This window comes from Erpetoichthys calabaricus, chromosome 10, assembly GCF_900747795.2.
Source record: "Erpetoichthys calabaricus chromosome 10, fErpCal1.3, whole genome shotgun sequence".
Classification (NCBI taxonomy): domain Eukaryota; kingdom Metazoa; phylum Chordata; class Cladistia; order Polypteriformes; family Polypteridae; genus Erpetoichthys; species Erpetoichthys calabaricus.
Genome location: NC_041403.2, coordinates 31,105,484 through 31,123,043, shown reverse-complemented (window position 1 = coordinate 31,123,043; position 17,560 = coordinate 31,105,484). Strand labels below are relative to the sequence as shown.

The window sequence follows — 17,560 nt, the reverse complement described above, 5'->3', positions numbered from 1 at the left end:
TATACAGCCACTATAGATGCAGCCAGCTTGCTGGTGAGCTTTGCAGCTGTGTCTCAGTTAATTTATCTATTATAGTGCTGCCATCTAGTGGACAGATTGTGGAAAATAGTGTTATAAACAGTCCATAGTTATGTCCTTGCTAAAAAGGTATAAATCTGCTGATGTTTTGAAACAACTACATTTTTTTTGCAAGATGAATATTTTGATGATAATTAAAGTGATCGAGATAGTGACAATCAATTGGAAGTTGTGAAACATTTAGGTCATGGAACTGTGGATAGATGTCCCGATGGTGTTACTTCATCACAAGTCTTCTGACTTTTCACGACTGTCAGGACATTCTGCCACCCACTGACTGCAAACTGTCATCAACTATCAAATGTATTGTGTGCAATAAGCATGGACAGTGTAAAGAAATATGTTATACAGGTTGAGTCAAAATTATGTTAACACTAATGGTACTGCTATGTATATACATAAATACAATGTTTGTGGACAATTTATGTGCCACATATGGCACATGTGTTGAACATGATGGTGAACAGGTTGAGACACTCCTGTAAATCATCTTGCACATATGAAGTATGTTTTATGAATAAATTTTTTCCACCATACAAATGTTAACATAATTTTGACTCATTTAGGACACATGTGCTTCTAACCCCTGCTTGGTGCAATGCTTCTAGGACTATTATTCAAATAGAGACTTTTAGTCATATTGCTGGTCAAAAGAAAGAAATTAACAGTTTCAGTTGATAATTAAACTGTTGCTTTCTAATGTATTTCTTTACGAATTTTAAGAGTTCATTATTTATCATATATGCATAGATCTGTACTGCAGCATCCAGGTAATAAATGTTTCTGCAGTCAATGTGTTAATTAATTACCAGCATTGCCAAAGGCAAGTGAGATAATTAATTTAACCAAGTCAAATTGCTTCATATTCCTACATTGTTTGGCATTACGGAACATGAAGAGAATGTTTCATTTTAAAGTGAACATATTCTTCAGAAAGGTTTACATTCGTGCATCACCTAAATGGAATAGAAACGTTTGTTTTAGTGCTGCTCATATCCTTTACCCGACTTTACCTTCTTGTGGAATATCTTAACTTGGTGAGTGTCACAATTTTTTGAATTCATGAGCTGTAACTAATGTGTCTGCAATTTAATTTGATTCAATTACTTTGAAAAGAATCGATGAACCACATTATAGCTGCCTTCTGAAATTAAAATAACATAACCAACTGTCACCTACTCAGTAAATTATAAGTTGATGAAGGGCTAAAATATTGCTAAGTGGTATTAGACACAGGGCAGGCTCACACTCTGGACAAGACACCAGTCTGTTTCAGGGGTTATGCACAATTACATTTTTATAGCAACTACATCAGCTTTTAAGATGAGCCGTCCATCCATTTTTTAGCATGCTTTTTCAGTTAAGGTGCAAGGGGTAGTTAGGGACCTTGGAAGAATTGCCAGCCAGTCACAAGGATGTAACAAACATTTTTTTATTCTTAAGAAACATTTTTAAATGAAAACATTAGAACAATCTAGATAAGTGCAGGCCATTCAGCTCAACAAATCTTGTCGGTCCTATCACTTAATTCTTCTAAAATAACATCAAGCTTATATCAATACTTGGTAGCTTATTCCATTGTCTGTGTGAAGAGAAACTTTCTAATGTTTGTGCGAAATTTACTTACTTATTGGATTATTTATTTTTTTATTTTCTTCCTTGTGATGTTTGCTGTTTTATGGATTATTTAATTGTTTATTCCAACAACCACACTGCACTTTGTGTTGGATTTGGAGCACTTTTTGGAAAATAAAATTACTTAGCACTTTGTAATAATAATAATAATAATAATAATAATAATTCATTTTATTTATAAGGCACTTTACATTTGTAGTAAACCTCAAAGTGCTACATAAAATTTAAACAAAGACACAACAAGATAAAAGCAAAGATAAAACAATAATTAGAGGCAATTTTGTTAATATGCTTTCCTAAATAGAAAAGTCTTTAGCTGTTTTTTAAAACAGCCCACAATCTGCTGTGTTCTCAGGCTCTCTGGTAGGGCGTTCAAGAGCCGTGGAGCAGCAACTGCAAAGGCTCAGTCACCCATTGTATGAAGTTTGGTCACAGGGGGGTGAAGGCAGTAGGTATTTGTAAAACGGAGGTTTCTTGTAGTGGATTGTAATATAAGGAGTTCTTTAAGATATTGTGGAGCTTTTCCATGGATACACTGGTGAGTAAACAAACAAAGTTTGTATTCAATACGGAGATGAATAGGGAGCCAATAAAGTGACCGAAGGATTGGTGAAATATGTTCATACAGTATTTCCGCACCCTCATCAGGATCCTTGCAGCACTATTTTGAATTTGTTGGAGCTTTTGAAGGCTCCTTTTGTATATCCCGATGAGGAGTGCATTACAATAGTCCAGCCTGGAGGAGACAAAGTCATGAACCAGCTTTTCAGCATCACAAAGGGAAAGGCAGTGACGGAGTTTGGCTATGTTTTGAAGATGAAGGAATGCAATTTTACAGAGATGATGGACATGTGTATCAAATGACAAATGGGAGTCTAATTTGACACCCAAATTAGTAACAGAAGGGGAGAAAGTAATGGTATGGCCAGAAAAGGAAATACAATTTACAGAGGAACGAACTTAATGGGGAGTACCAATTACTGTAAAAGAGCTTCAGTTCTGGTGCTGTTCAGCTTAACTTTACACCATCCATTGCTGTGTGTTATGGGTCTTCATCATTTGGTTCATTTTCAGACATGAAGACATAATCAACGACCAAGGTTCAAGGGTTGTGATGTCAGCCGCGGGCACTTGGGCTGTCACAAAGACAGTAGAAAATAAAACAAAATATAAATCCACATTAGATTGGATTGATATTTTTCTCTATTATATAAAAATGCATAACAGCTATAATTTGTTTCCTTAATTCTTAGTTAAATAATTAACCCAGGAAACATAATTCATTCAGGATCTTGATCTTGTAATTGTTCTGGTGTTTTAGATGGTGAGATATGTAGGTCTTTATCTTTATACGTTTCTCGAGTACCTTCACTTTTGTCTTTCATCATAACACACCTGCACTACCTCACCCCCAATACTGCACCTCTGTAAGAGTATGTACTGTATGTGTGTTCCTTACTTAGATGTCCTACTAAACTTAGAATGAAGAAATAACAGTGGAAATTGTAGCCTTAATACAGGTTATTACTTACAGCTAAGGCAATAACAATACCCAGAAAAATATATGTCAATGTCAATTTATTTATATAGCACATTTAAAACAACATAGAAATGCTGTGGCCAAAGTGCTTTACAATAATAGAATAAAAGAAAACATACAATTAACATAAATAGAATTAAAATAAATAAACATAAATAAAATAAATAATATATAGAAGTAAGATTACATAATCACAATTAGGAAGCCATCAGTATTACTGAAGGTCACAGAAAGCAAGTGAATAGAAATGAGTCTTTAATCTCGTTTTAAACAGTTCAGTTGTAGACGACTCCTTTATATGATGAGGTAAAGAGTTTAGTGGAATTTAACTTCCATAGAAGCTAAGTATGTACTAAACATGGCTTTTGTATTCTTCATTTTTCCTGTATAAACACTTTAATGTACTTTTCCATGCTTTTCAAATAATTTCTAGGGAAGGTCAACAGTCTAAAGAACAGTGGCAGAAAGTGTATGGACGATGTTCTGGAAATGAAGTTTACCATATTTTAATGGAAGAGAGTGCCTTTTTTGCCGAATATGAAGGAAAGAGCTTTACATATGCTTCCTTCCATGCACACAAAAAGTGAGTTATTCAAGCAAGCTTTGTAGCATAATGTGTTGAATATATAGCAGTAATGTATATTTTAAAAAGTCAAGTTTTATCATATTTAAAACTGTTTAATTCTTATGATTTGATTATACAAATACCTCCTTAGCAATTTATTAATGAAGAATTGTTGGCTTCACTGTGACATTGACTTAATTTATTTTATAAAATAAATCTGTTTATATACTGTATGTTTACTTATTCAATTTTGCACAAAAAAAAATATATATATTGTCACAAAAACAGTCACAAGACATCAAAAAGGTTTGGTGCAGCCACCCGTATAATATGCCCTTGCTGCAAATGGTTAATTTTGTTGAGATGTTCACAGATTTGAGTCCAAAACAGAACTGATTTGAATTGTGAGAATATGGAGGCTTTAAAGGCCGATAAGGGACGTGATGTCATTGGAACTGGAAGTGACATCATCAATATTGCCAGAACTGATGTCTTTGGGACTGGATGTGATGCAATCAATGCCCACACCCCTGATTCCAGAAGTGACATCATCAATAGCGCTGGTACTGGAAGTGATATCATCAATGGTGCCGGGACCTAGCAGGATTTCCCGTGGATGGTCTGCAGAGGATTAATTCAGCAAATCAGTGCAGCTCGCTACCCCCCTGGTCTGACGTGGTACTACTATTATTCAGGCCCTTTAGCTGCCTCCCAATCTCACTTGTGTGACAATATATATATACTGTATAAAAAAAGGTTTGGAGCATGTCCATGACCCCATATAATGAAAATAAATGAAAGGAAAATTATCTTTTTTTGCAAAGATGAAAATGACTTAATTTCAGATGGCAGTCCAATACAGAACTTATTCAAAATGGTCAAACGTCCAGTCATATGGATTCCAGGCAGGAAGGGATGGGGTCTATGGGGGCAGACGAGGGAAGTGACATTAGCGGTGAAACGGCTGGCCAGTCTTCTGTTTTGCAGGTTGAGGAAGAGAGAAGGCATTAGAACTCAGCACTAACCCCTGGTTCAGCAGGTAATTACCACCACTAGAGCTCTTAAGTTGCCTCCCAAGTTCACACATATAACAATATGTATATTTGGAAACTGCATTTAAAGGTGAAAGGCTAACAAATTATATCTTTCTGGTTTCTGGGTGTTAATGTAGGCAAGAATCATATTTCCATATGGTGATAATATCTCTGAAATTGGAACTGTTTTGTTATTTAATTATCATGGATTCTGTAAATACTTCTTTTCAACCACATAAAAAACAGAATCTACCTCTTTCAACTTTTACCATATATTAAATGCAGACACCTTTATTGATATCGTAAATATAACAGGGATATTGCCACCATATGTGGGGAAGATGAAGCAGTTATGTAATAAAGGAAACCAAATGTAAAATATGCACTTGATAGTAATTTCTTGTAATCTTCTAGTTCAGGACAGTTTTAATTGTTCCTGTGAAGCTTATCCCTTCTTACAATGGATCTCCACTCCTTATATATACACCACATTTCACGTTATGTTCAAGGTTTTGTTTTGGACACACTAGAACTTACATTGCCAGTAACACGTACTGAATGAGCTGTGGCTTTTCAGGGGTGATGGCATGTTTTCTGCCTGCACATGTCCTTAGACCTACTACTGTTTTTCTTGTCCTATTACTTTGTGCAGGACTTTCTTCATCCTCTGGTAATAAGGCACTAATACAGATATCTGCTGGTTAGAAGGCAGCAGCTGGGGTCCAGCCAAATATGTGTTTCTGGTTCTTTAAGAAAATGGTTGCTTGCCTTTCAAGCTGTCAGGAATGAGTTGAAACTATTGGCTGGCCACCTGGCGGTAACCCTAGAAGTGGTTTTGTGTTGCCCTTTACAAGGAACCTCCCGTCTTCAGCCAAGTGGAATTAAATAGTGTTAGCGGCTTGCCTGACAAAGAGTTGGAGTAAAGAAGAGAGGAGGACAAAAGTAGCCTAGAGAGGAGTGGAGGACAAAATAATTGTAGCTGTGTGAATTATGTCAAAGAATAAGCCTTATTTAAGGGAAAAGGAAAAAAAAAGTGTATTGGTCCTGCAGCTGTACAAGTGCAGCTCTGTCTGTGGTTTGGGGGTCTGAAATGCCCTCAGAGGTCAAAATATCTATTATATAATAGAACACTAAGGTCTGTGTGTCCAGTCCCTCAGGACAATCTGATTTGTCAGTTTGGCTTTGGTGACTCGACAGAAGATGAAATGCGAGTGTGCGGCAGATAAGGAGCAGTAAAGTGTGTGAAGCATACTGAGAGAGCCTCTTTCAAAGACAGAAAGTACAAAACCAGACAGGAGGCAAGAAAGACTCCTTGAAAATAATGTCTGAGATGTAATAATAATTCATTACATTAATATAGAGCTTTTCAAGGTATTCAAGTGCTTTACACAGTGAGTGGTGGAATCACTTCAACCACCACTAATGTGCAGCATCCACCTGGATGTTGCAATGGCAGCCATTTTTGTGGCAATAAGCTGACCGCACTTTAGCTGTTAGGTGGTGAAGGGGTGAGAGAGAGTTAGCCAATTAGAGATGGATTGATTAGGAGGCCAGATTGACAAGGCCATTGTGGACTATTTAGCCAAGACATTGGGAAACACTCCACTGATTACCAAGGATGCCCAAAGATCTTTAATGACCACAGACAGTCAGGACGTTGATTTTATGTCTTGTCTGAAGGATGGGTTAGTAGTCTTTCTGTGAACACAATTGTGAAAGGGAATGCCAGTGAAGAGATGTTCAGAAACAAGCCAATATAAAGGAAAGGTGCTGAAGTTACATGTAGGGCAAGAGACAGAAAATATTTTTAATTATTATATTTTTAATTAGTCTTTGACAGGTACCATGGCTAGCATATAAATAATTTCAGTGAGAAAACAAATATATAAGGTAAGTTATTGCCGGACTGATATTTCATTTAAGCAGTGCAATTTTATACCGTATATACTCGCGGATAAGTCGGGACTTGATTTTACCGTATAATTTCTGGTATTTTATAATGCTGGTCGTATAAGTCGAATGCGGAAAACTCACGCTGTTGGTCCCAGAGATTATGATATGCTAACGCCCACCAGAGAGAGTAACCACGGAGCACACTGCCTTTTCTTTTCTATGTGGGTGCGGCAATGCGCTGTATCAGTGCGTGATCCTAACCTCTCTCTCTCTATTCTGCCTACGTCACCACGCGGTAATACCCAAACTATTCCGAAGCAACATTTGCACTGATTTGTGTTTTTTGTATCTCACACCCTCATACACCTTTATTATAAGAACATCCATTATCTACAATGGAGTATTTGATCAGATGAAAATATGAAGCTGGTTTTAAATTAAACGTCGTAGAAGTGGCGGAAGAAATTGGTAACTGCGCTGCTGCAACAAAATTTGATGTGTCTGAGAAACTGAGATTGGAGGAGTGTGATGATGCGAGTTCGCTCCATGCTCTCATCTTGCTTCTGGGAGCTCTTAGACCTGACACCGTCGGTAATTTCACCGATGAGCTAGGCAGAGAGGCACAAACAATAATATAAGGGAATGGTGCAAAAAATGCAAAGTGCTTTTATTTAAAAATCAATAAAACAAAACAGTGTACAAATAAATAGTGCAGTGCATCAAAACCTTCAAATAAATAATCCAATAAAAACAAGGTGAAATTGTGGAGGTTAAAGTCCAATAAAAAAAAATCTTCTAAAACCCGAGGTTAAAACAATGGCCGGAAGCTGTCCTTTAACACAAAGCCCGGTGCCTTTCTACTGGTGACTCCCCTGCTTCTCCCGTCCAGGCTATGCACCAGGGGAACCACCCTACCTTCAGCTGACCTTCTGTCTGTGTTTTCCTGCTGGTCTGTTCACCTTCCCGATCCCTGGCTCCGGTAGGCCTAACCAGACCATGAACTTGGGCTCCCCAGCAACCAGAGTGCTCACGCTGGGGCTTTCACATCCCAAGTCCTGACTCCCACTGCCTTCTTGGCCTTAGGCAGCGAGCCATCCTCTTTCTGGTTACTCCTGCTCTTCACAAAATCCTCAGCGGGAGCAACCACAATCGACTGCTCCTCGGGTGCCGGCTACTACCAACTGCCCTAGGTGTTAGCCAAACACCCTGCTAGGGCTCACTGCTCAGCTGCCTGCGAGCCTGTACTCGCTCGTTCTCACTCTCTTGCACTGGCTTTCCTCTCATCGCTTCCTGCCTTCTTCTCCTGCAACCTCTGCTCACTTTTCCTTTTCTTTTTTCCTTTCTCTCCTAGCCACCTTGCTACAGCACATTCCACCCCCCATAAGCTCCAGCTGCATGGGAAGGCTCCATGCCACTGCCAACCCTGTGAAACTGGCGGCCTAGGTCCACAGTTCGGCCACACTACCACTGCACTAAAACAAAAACACTAAAAATAACCCTGCACTAAAACCAACCCAAACCCCCTTTGTAAAAACAGGACATTAAAAGAGAACTTTTAAAAGACAATAAAACCAAACAATAAATGAATGTCCATTAAAAAGCTCCGTCCTTTAAAATGTCCTCCTCCGGATTGGGTCTGTGGGTTCTTTTAAAAAGTCTGGCACCAATTCCGCTTGCTGCTCTGTGTCCTGTTCCTCAGACCCCACTGCCAGCACATCCCACAAATTAAATGTTGTAGAAGTGGCGAAAGAAATTGGTAACTGCGCTGCTGCAACAAAATTCGATGCACCTGAGAAACTGAGGTTGGAGGAGTGTGACGATGCAGGTTCGCTCATTGCTCCCATCTTGCTTCTGGGAGCTCTTGAACCTGACACCTTCGGTAAATGTCACCGATGAGCTAGGCTGTAAGGCACAACAAAGCAAGGGGATGGTGCCAAGTGCCAAGGTGCTTTTATTAAAACCAACAAAACAAAACAGTGTTCAAATAAATAGTGCAGTGCATCTCAAAAATCTTTAAATAAATAATCAAATAAAACAAGTGAAAGGTGGATGTTAAGATCCAATACAACAAATAAATCCTTTAAAAAAAAACAACAAGGTTAAAACAATGGCTGGAAGCTGTCCCTTTAAAAACAAATCATCCCGGTGCCTTTCTTCTACTGGTAACTCCCCTGCTTCTCCCATCCAGGCAATGCACCAGGCGAGTCACCCTAACTGCAGCTGACCTGCTCTGCCTGCTGGTCTGGAGGCTTCCCGATCCCTGGCTTCGGTTCTGCTCTCCCCAGACCGAGACTTGGGTTCCCCAGTGACCAGGACGCTCACGCTGGGGAATCCACCTCCCAAGCCTCCCAACTCCCGCTGTCTTCCATGGTGAGCCATCCTTCTTCTGGTCACTCCTGCTCCTTAACCACATGCTCAGCAGGAGCGACCACTACCAACTGCCCTAGGTGTTGGCCAAATACCCCGCTAGGGTTCACTGCTTAGCTGCCCGTGAGCCTGCACTCACTCGTTCTCAATCTCTTGCACCAGCTTTCCTCTCACCGCTTCCTGCCTTCTTCTCCTGCAACCTCCGTTCACTTTTCCTTTTCTTTTTTCCTTTCTCTCCTAGCCGCCTCGCACTTGTATTTATTACGGGGACGTGGATCAGATGTGGCAATTAGCAGCTCTCTGCGCCAATCACGAATGCGGACGACTCCTCACCTGTGCACTTAAGTGAGGACCGCCCGCATCACGAACTACCCCGGGAACTAATCGTCCACATATATCACGCCCCCTCTCTAAGCCGCGAGTGCGGCGATTATTCATTTAAAAAGTGGCCTTTTTGATGTGAGCTGTGGACCTGCTATACCACAAGGAGGCAAGAAGATGTAAAAAAAAAAAAAAATTAAGTGTCGTATTTTTGAATGGGCATATAAGTCTGATTTTATGATCGATTTTTCAGGTTTTAACACCCGACTTATATGTGAGTATATACAGTATTTATTTTTATTCAAAACACAATTTGACAAAATTTTTTTATTTTACATAAAGTACATTGAAAGAATCTTATGCACTCTTATCTGTTGTCAAAGGGACTTGTTGCGCCCTCATGCCCTTTGATCGAGCACAATCTCAAATAATTAATGATTAACAAAACCCAGTAGATATAATTAATTCTAATAAGTGGCCAGTTGGTTGAAAAGGGAATGGACTTTTTCTTTGATGTTCTCTAGATGTTAAAATGATTCAATTTCCTAAATTTTAAGAATAAACTACAGTTATATAAAAATATTAATTTAATGCAGCACCATGATTAGCACTGCTCTCTCAGAGATCCAGTGCCCTGGGTTTGGATTCTGCACCCAGACACTCTGCAGGTCAGCTCAACACTACCAGTTCCTTCCAGGAGCCTCTTGAACCTGCCACTGCTGATAACATAAGATGAGCCAGGCAGATGATGCATAGCAACAAGGGGTAGGTGCAAAAAGGTGCCAAAGTGATTTTATTTAAAACGATCCAAAAGCAAATCAGTGTCCAAATTAAAGTGCAGTGCTCCATCTATTATAAATAAATAATCCAATCCAAAACAAATGCTATCGTGGAGATTAAAACAAGTCTGATAAATAATCCATACAAACGAGCAACACGGCAAGATTCTTAACTTTAAAAATCACAGTCCCTGGAGCTTCCCTTTAAAACAGAAGTCTCTCTTTTAGAAAGAAGTCAACCAACATGCTCAGGCAATCTTCTGATCTGCTCGTGTCCCCACCGTCCATCCTAAGGTGATCCATGGGGCGCCGCCGAACCTCATCACCTTTGGACTCCTGCTGCCATGCCCCGGCCTTGCGGGTGAGTCCCTCCAGAGTAATGTTGCTCCTGCTGTCATACTCAGCAGCAGCACCCCACAGCCCTCTTGAGCACTGGCCACACACTCCTCTAGTGGGGCAACATTCCTGATTGCCTGCTTCCTCCCAGTGCATCGGCTCTCACTCACTCCCGCCCTTCTCTTCCCATCCTTTAACCTCCATTCTCTCTATACTCTCCTCTCCTTTCCTTTCATTCCCCTTCTACCTCGTGCAGGCTTCTTTTAACTTTGCTGCCTAACTGGTTGCACTTGCAAGGAGCAGTGTCCTCCGTGTACCAATTGAGGTGTTGGACTGATCTGCCCTCCTTTACATGTGTGTGCTGCGCGATCAGCCTACACCTCAATTAACCAGGAATTGAAACACACTCACGCACACCCACACCTGATTAGAGTCCTCCACCTCTCCCAGGACGCGTTATTTATTTAAAAAGTTGCCCTATGCCACGGACCACTCATCACAGTTCTCCACATGTCTGTGTGGGTTCTTTGTCGGGTACTTTGTTGTTTCCTGCCACATCCCAAAAGATGGGCATTTTAGTTTAAGTAGTAATCCTAAATGTGTTCAGGAGTGTCGAGAATTCTTTCCTGAACTTTACTTGCTGTTGCCAGGTTAAACTCCAACCCTCTACAGGGGTTAGATAATGTTTTGTTATTTAATTTAATATAACATGTTGGTCCATAAGACAGAAATATGCTAATTTATATTAATACAATAAGGCAGCAGAAACAGGAATAAACAGATGAAAGGGAAAGTAGAAGTTGTCATAATAAATGTGCTAGTCTGTCTGAAACCTGTCGCGATGGTGTTGACCAATAGCTTATACTAACATAAAGAAAGAAAAAACAAATAAATGTAAAGAGTGAATTTAAAAAAAAAATCACTCACAAGATTTTAAAATTAAAACAATTATTAAATTGGTTATAGAGTTTTATAAGTTTTTTTTATTTGCTTTTTCGTTCTCAGATATGGAGTCTGTCTGATTGGTGCAAGAAGAGAGGATAATAAAAATATGTTGTTAAATCCAGGACCTCGCTACATTATGACTGGAACAGACACTTGTTTTTACGTCAATATCACAAAGGAAGAAAATTCAACCTTTAAAAAACACGAAGAAGAAAAAAGCAACAAGAATCCCTCATCAGTATACCATGGTCCTTCACGTTTACCTGTACACAGCATCATTGCTAGCATGGGTTAGTATTGCATGTAATAAACGTTTACAAAGCTTTTACTTCTACGGCCGCAATGTACTTAATTGTTATACGTGCACTATAAAATATGTACAATATAAGCTGTGTGTTAGAAATATAGATCACCATCTTGTGCCATCCATCTTGCACTGTTAACACAAAATGTTTACCTTGTATAACACTAAGTAAGTGGCACAAGGACCACAATTTATTAATGATTAATTTAATTTTCTGGTTGCTTTGATTAATGAGATTTACCGTTATTAAGGTATGGTACCATTTGTTTAATTATTTGTCTGTAGCCTCAATTGTATGGCTTGAGGTAATGGAAACAGATGGAACACTGTAAATCTTAGCACTGAGAACAAGATACTTAAAATGAATCCCAATGCTGTTGTTTGCTTATTATTATAATTATTATTAATTTTGCCTCTTTGAAGTTGTAGAATTATTTGCTTTTTTATTGTTTGATTTGCCCTCATTATGGTATAAGCCTAATTTCTTTTTTATTTATATGCTTGTCTGTAGCCTCAAGGCTATGCCATCTTGAATATTCCCAGTCCCATAAACTAAGCAGGCTTGAGCTTAGTTATCACCTGTACAGGGGCTACTGTATAAAATATTTTGAGTTGTGGCCAGCAGGATGTGATGCTTCCCTGTAATGTTTTTCTAGTCATCTCACAAGCAAGCCAGCAGGGAAGAATTAAAAAATAGTTCTACTGGGTAGACAAGAAAAAAAAAATTAATAAAACAAATAAAACTCTTCAATCTTAGATGATACTCATTTACCTAAAATGAATAAATAAGCACAAAATGCTTGTAATATTGTTTTAGAAGGTTGAAAATAAAAATGTATAATCTTTGAACAAATATTTCTGTATCAATAGTTAAGTTGGGTGGCACGGTGGCGCAGTGGGTAGCGCTGCTGCCTCGCAGTTGGGAGACCTGGGGACCTGGGTTTGCTTCCCAGGTCCTCCCTGCGTGGAGTTTGCATGTTCTCCCCGTGTCTGCGTGGGTTTCCTCCGGGTGCTCCGGTTTCCTCCCACAGTTCAAAGACATGCGGGTTAGGTGGATTGGCGATTCTAAATTGGCCCTAGTGTGTGTGGGTGTGTTTGTGTGTGTCCTGCGGTGGGTTGGCGCCCTGCCCAGGATTGGTTCCTGCCTTGTGCCCTGTGTTGGCTGGGATTGGCTCCAGCAGACCCCCGTGACCCTGTGTTCGGATTCAGCAGGTTGGAAAATGGATGGATGGATAGTTAAGTTTTAAACCCTGTGGCCACCAGGAGGTGCATCATCTCCCCAAATCCAACAGATAGCCACCAAGCACAAGTCCAGCAACACACACATTTTATTTTTAGCTGTGGAAACACTTTACTTGATTCTCCAGCTCACAGCACAGTACAAAGCACCAATAAATAGCACTGTACAACAGTTTCTCTTCTTCTTTCTCACTCTCCATCTTCCACATCCACTCCTCTGGCAAGCTTCGTCCTCTACCTCCTCATTCTGGCTCCTCAAATGAAGTGAAGCAGTGCCTTTTATGCTGCACCTAGGAGCACTTCAGGTGGCTCATCAGCATTATCTGGAAGTATTCCCAGATGTGATGGGAACCCAAAGTAGGGCTCTAAAATCCCACTAGCAACCCCCACGGAACCCAACAGGGCTGTGCCAAACTCCCATGGAGCCCTGTGGGAATCTGAGGCCCTGCTGCAACCCAGGGGGCCTGGCATCTAGCACTCCGGGGTGAGGCAGTGCCCTATGCACATCTGCTCCATTAGTCCTTCCTTAACAATGGCCTCCCAGCCGTGAAAAGGCCCCGGCCATCCATCACAAATCTCAAAGTAGAATTCTTTTTTTTTTTTTTATTTTATTTATTAATTTTATTGTAATCATTCCATACAAATAGATCAATTTATAACAAAAAAAAAATTGAAAACAAATCAAACCCCACCCGTCAAAGTAGAATTCTAAGCATTTTTGAAATGTTTAATATATAGAATCAAAGCCCCATGCAGTGTGTTCAGGCTTAATTAGCAGAAAAGAAAGTATTTGAACTTTTTTGTCTTTTAATGAATTGAAACAAAAACAATGTTGACCTCAACCAATACAGTATGTTAGAAATGTATGTATCTGGGAAGGTATAATCCCAGATTGCAATAGCTTTGCTGTTAATCAAGGTCAAATGAACATGGAAGCTCTGCTGCAAGTTTGCATCATTGTTGAACAGTGCGCCAGAGTGAGATTTCTTTGGGTAGAGGGAGTGAAACCAGCTGAAATTTACAGAAAGGTGTTGGCTTGTGCTGATCAATAAGCTGTTTGGGTACCCATCTTGCACAAACTTTACGATACCCTAAGTCATCATGCACTATGCCATGTGCAGATCCATAGCTGATATCCAAAAGTGCAGCAACAGCAGACAATCTAATCCGTCAGACTTCTGTGATGAAAGCATTGGTCGTATTGATCTGGGCTTGTGTGTGCAATGTTGATGGTCGTCCAAAATGAAGTTTCACCATTTATCCTTGTTCTTCCTGCTTTAAGCCATTCCACCCATAAATAAACGTTTCTTTGAGTCACGCTGCTTTCACTTCCCTACCAAGTCAACATCCTTGTGCACAGTAGAAAAAGAAAACCCAGAGGCCTATCGCACAGCAATGACATGTAAGATCAAGCAATATGGCATCTAGAATGCATTTAGATGTCCGGGGATACAAATGCGCCTTTAGAATATAAATGTATATATACCTGGGGCAAAGAGATGTGTGTAAACCATTGAACCAAATTCATGATGGGAACTGAGGCATACAACTGTTCCTCATGAATAAAGAATTCCTAGTATTTCCAGGTCATGAGCCTGCTAGTGATGGGTGATACTGCTAATTTTCTTTTCAATCCATTAGCGTTTGATACTGAGGCCAGCATTGCCAATACTGATGCAGCCAGTGTGTCGTCTTGCAAGAATGGTTAATCTTCTGTAAAAACTTACAGTTTGTGTGGACATCAAAAAGTCACATATAGTAGACTATTACATGTAGTGGGTGGCACGGTGGCGCAGTGGATAGTGCTGCGGGTAGTGCTGCTGCCTCGCAGTAAGGAGACTTGGGTACGCTTCCTGGGTCCTCCCTGCATGGAGTTTACATGTTCTCCCAGTGTCTACATGGGTTTCCTCCGGGTGCTCTGGTTTCCTCCTACAGTCCAAAGACATGCAGGTTAGGTGCATTGGCGATCCTAAATTGTCCCTAGTATGTGCTTGGTGTGTGTGTGTGTCCTGCAGTGGGCTGGTGCCCTGCCAGGGGGTTTGTTTCCTGCCTTGCGCCCTATGTTGGCTGGGATTGGCTCCAGCAGACCCCTGTGACCCTGCAGTTAGGATATAGCAGGTTGGATAATGGATGGATGGAGTACATATAGTGCCAAAGAATAGACTTCTTTGCTTGTTTCTTAACAGAAATTATTAAACATGTTCAGTTCTTGCAAAAGATCTATGGAACAACAACAAACATTAGTGTTACATTTTATTTCGTAAAGATGTAAAAAGCATTGCATTTTTTGGCTCACAAAATGCCATTTTTATTTTTTACTGTAAAATGTGCTAAACGGTAAAAGTATGGAGTCAGAAGTGTAAAAAGTATAATGATGCAAGTCCCAAATGAACGTCACTTTTGGAAACATCATGCGTGGGTGACAACAAATAATGTTTAAATTCTTACTTTATTACAATTTCATTGCTTTTTAGTATCACTCTTTCAAGTTATCAAACAGGTTTTCTAATTTCTCTTAAACAGCTCATAGTTTTCTGGAATGACCATTAAGCATTACTTAAAATGAAGAATAAAATAACCACCACAACTTGATCTGCTGCTATTCACAAACCATTTGTGTTGTTGCCCACTTATTCGAGCTTTCATGGAGTTATGTATTCACATTTTAAATAAAGTTTGTTATTAGGTCCTCTAGTTCTGAAAACATGTTTGCTGAAACTGTCAATTTGTTGGTGACCAGAAGCTGGCCACTAGTTTTCCTTCCATAGATGTGTGTGTTCACATAATTGGTGATACTGAGTTGGCCCAGTTGTTACACAGTAAATGCATGGTGTGTACTCTGCGATGGACTGTTGCCCTGTCCAAGGTTGGTTGGTCACTGAAGGTTTAAGCTCCAACTCTATGTGACTCTGCAATACTTTAAGTAGGTTCATTAATGGACGGATGGCCAAAAGAAGTCTGCTACAAGCACATTTTAATGCCAAACACCATATGAAGCAAACAGAGGAAGAGCATGTGGGCTGCCACTTCACACTGAGAATATTTGAAACTGCGAATCACAGATACTGTATTTGTATATTTTTATTTTTGAACAGATGCAAGAGACATACTGTTCGATATATTGCAGCCTGTAAACTAAATCCTAAAATATGCTCTTATTTTGAAAATCTACCTTCTCTGTCATAGGGCATTGTGAAGTACAAAATGTATTTATTTATCAAATTCACATCAATAGAGAAAGCAGCAATGAGGGTGAGAAGGATTTTTCACAAAAACACATTCAAAATAGAATAAGGGCTACGTAAAAATTCAATTAAAAATGATAAAGTTACATTAAACAAAGATTGAATAAATCACAGCATGAGTATATGGCCATAGTATATGGGATTTATTAACTCAAAAAGTGTAGTATATGGTACCAGATACAGAGAACATGTCTATGTCATATACGTACATGTACTATTAATCATTTGTCAATTATTAGTCTTATTACCTTTAAGTAGAAGTTTTTGGTCTTTGAATACTTCAATACTGTTTTCCAGATGGCAGTTTATCAGTGGGATAGTGAGATTTGGAAATTTAAAACAGAAAGCTATGAGTGGCATTTTACCCATGTTTTAATCATTTTTGAAAACCAGGTGTTTTAATTTCATATCTTAAGGCACTGTAGCTATTGACTTGCAAGACACAGGCTGTAGATCAACAAGTGGCCCTAATCTGACTCTTCCTACTGATGGAACCAAAGGAGAGCGGAGACCTAGCATTGCTCCTGTCCTAGAAGTAGCTGATGCGTCTTTGATTCAAGCATGTGATCTACTAAGCGATCACTCAGAGGATGAAGCAGTGCTGTCTGATGAAGAAAGACCAAAAGAAGAGTAAGATTACATCTTTACGCTAATGATATGCCAGAAATCGCTTATAGAACAAAGTAGATAATGTTAAATACAAAATAAAAAGTGAATTTGTTTTACAATTAACACAGCATGCTACAACTCGTAAACGAGTTATAAAGTCAACAGTATAATTCTCCCTGCACCTTTAACCCTGTGTTTTATTTCCCATTTCTTCTTTATTAGACATGGCGTTCAGTGTGACTTGACAATGTACACTTCTTACTGCGATTTAAAAATGTGGAATAAATTTATATTGTTAATGCAGCAATGTCCTTTCCAAATAAGGACATAATTATTGCCAGTGCACCATACTCTGGACAGACTTATTTATGTCACTGTTTACAAAATAAACTAGCATACTGTATACTGCAGATCATGACCTTTTTTAATGCCTTAGATTGGCTTTAATGTTTTGCCACAAATATAAATGTTTTGGTTTAAAAAATTAGTAGTGATATATGTGTTTTGCTTTTTAGGTTTGTTAAAGGGTACCCTCCGAATTCTCCTTATATAGGCAGCTCACCAACATTTTGCCATTTACTCAGGGAGAAAGTACCATTTTGTTGTCTTCGACTAGATAAGGTATGTAATAATTATTTTTATATAATTTAACCATATATATATGTGTGTG

General features: G+C 39.3%; 1 protein-coding gene across 2 annotated transcripts in view; it reads left to right on the top strand.

The window, feature by feature from the left end:
- The window catches only part of kcnt2 (potassium channel, subfamily T, member 2), a 566,635-nt gene that overhangs the window by 190,040 nt on the left and 359,035 nt on the right, over positions 1-17,560 (top strand). For both annotated transcript variants that reach the window (XM_051932499.1, XM_051932498.1), the window contains exons 16-19: positions 3,687-3,836; positions 11,554-11,783; positions 16,698-16,911; positions 17,406-17,511. In XM_051932499.1, the coding sequence (XP_051788459.1) occupies positions 3,687-3,836; positions 11,554-11,783; positions 16,698-16,911; positions 17,406-17,511 (700 nt within the window). The remainder of the gene's footprint in view (positions 1-3,686; positions 3,837-11,553; positions 11,784-16,697; positions 16,912-17,405; positions 17,512-17,560) is intronic.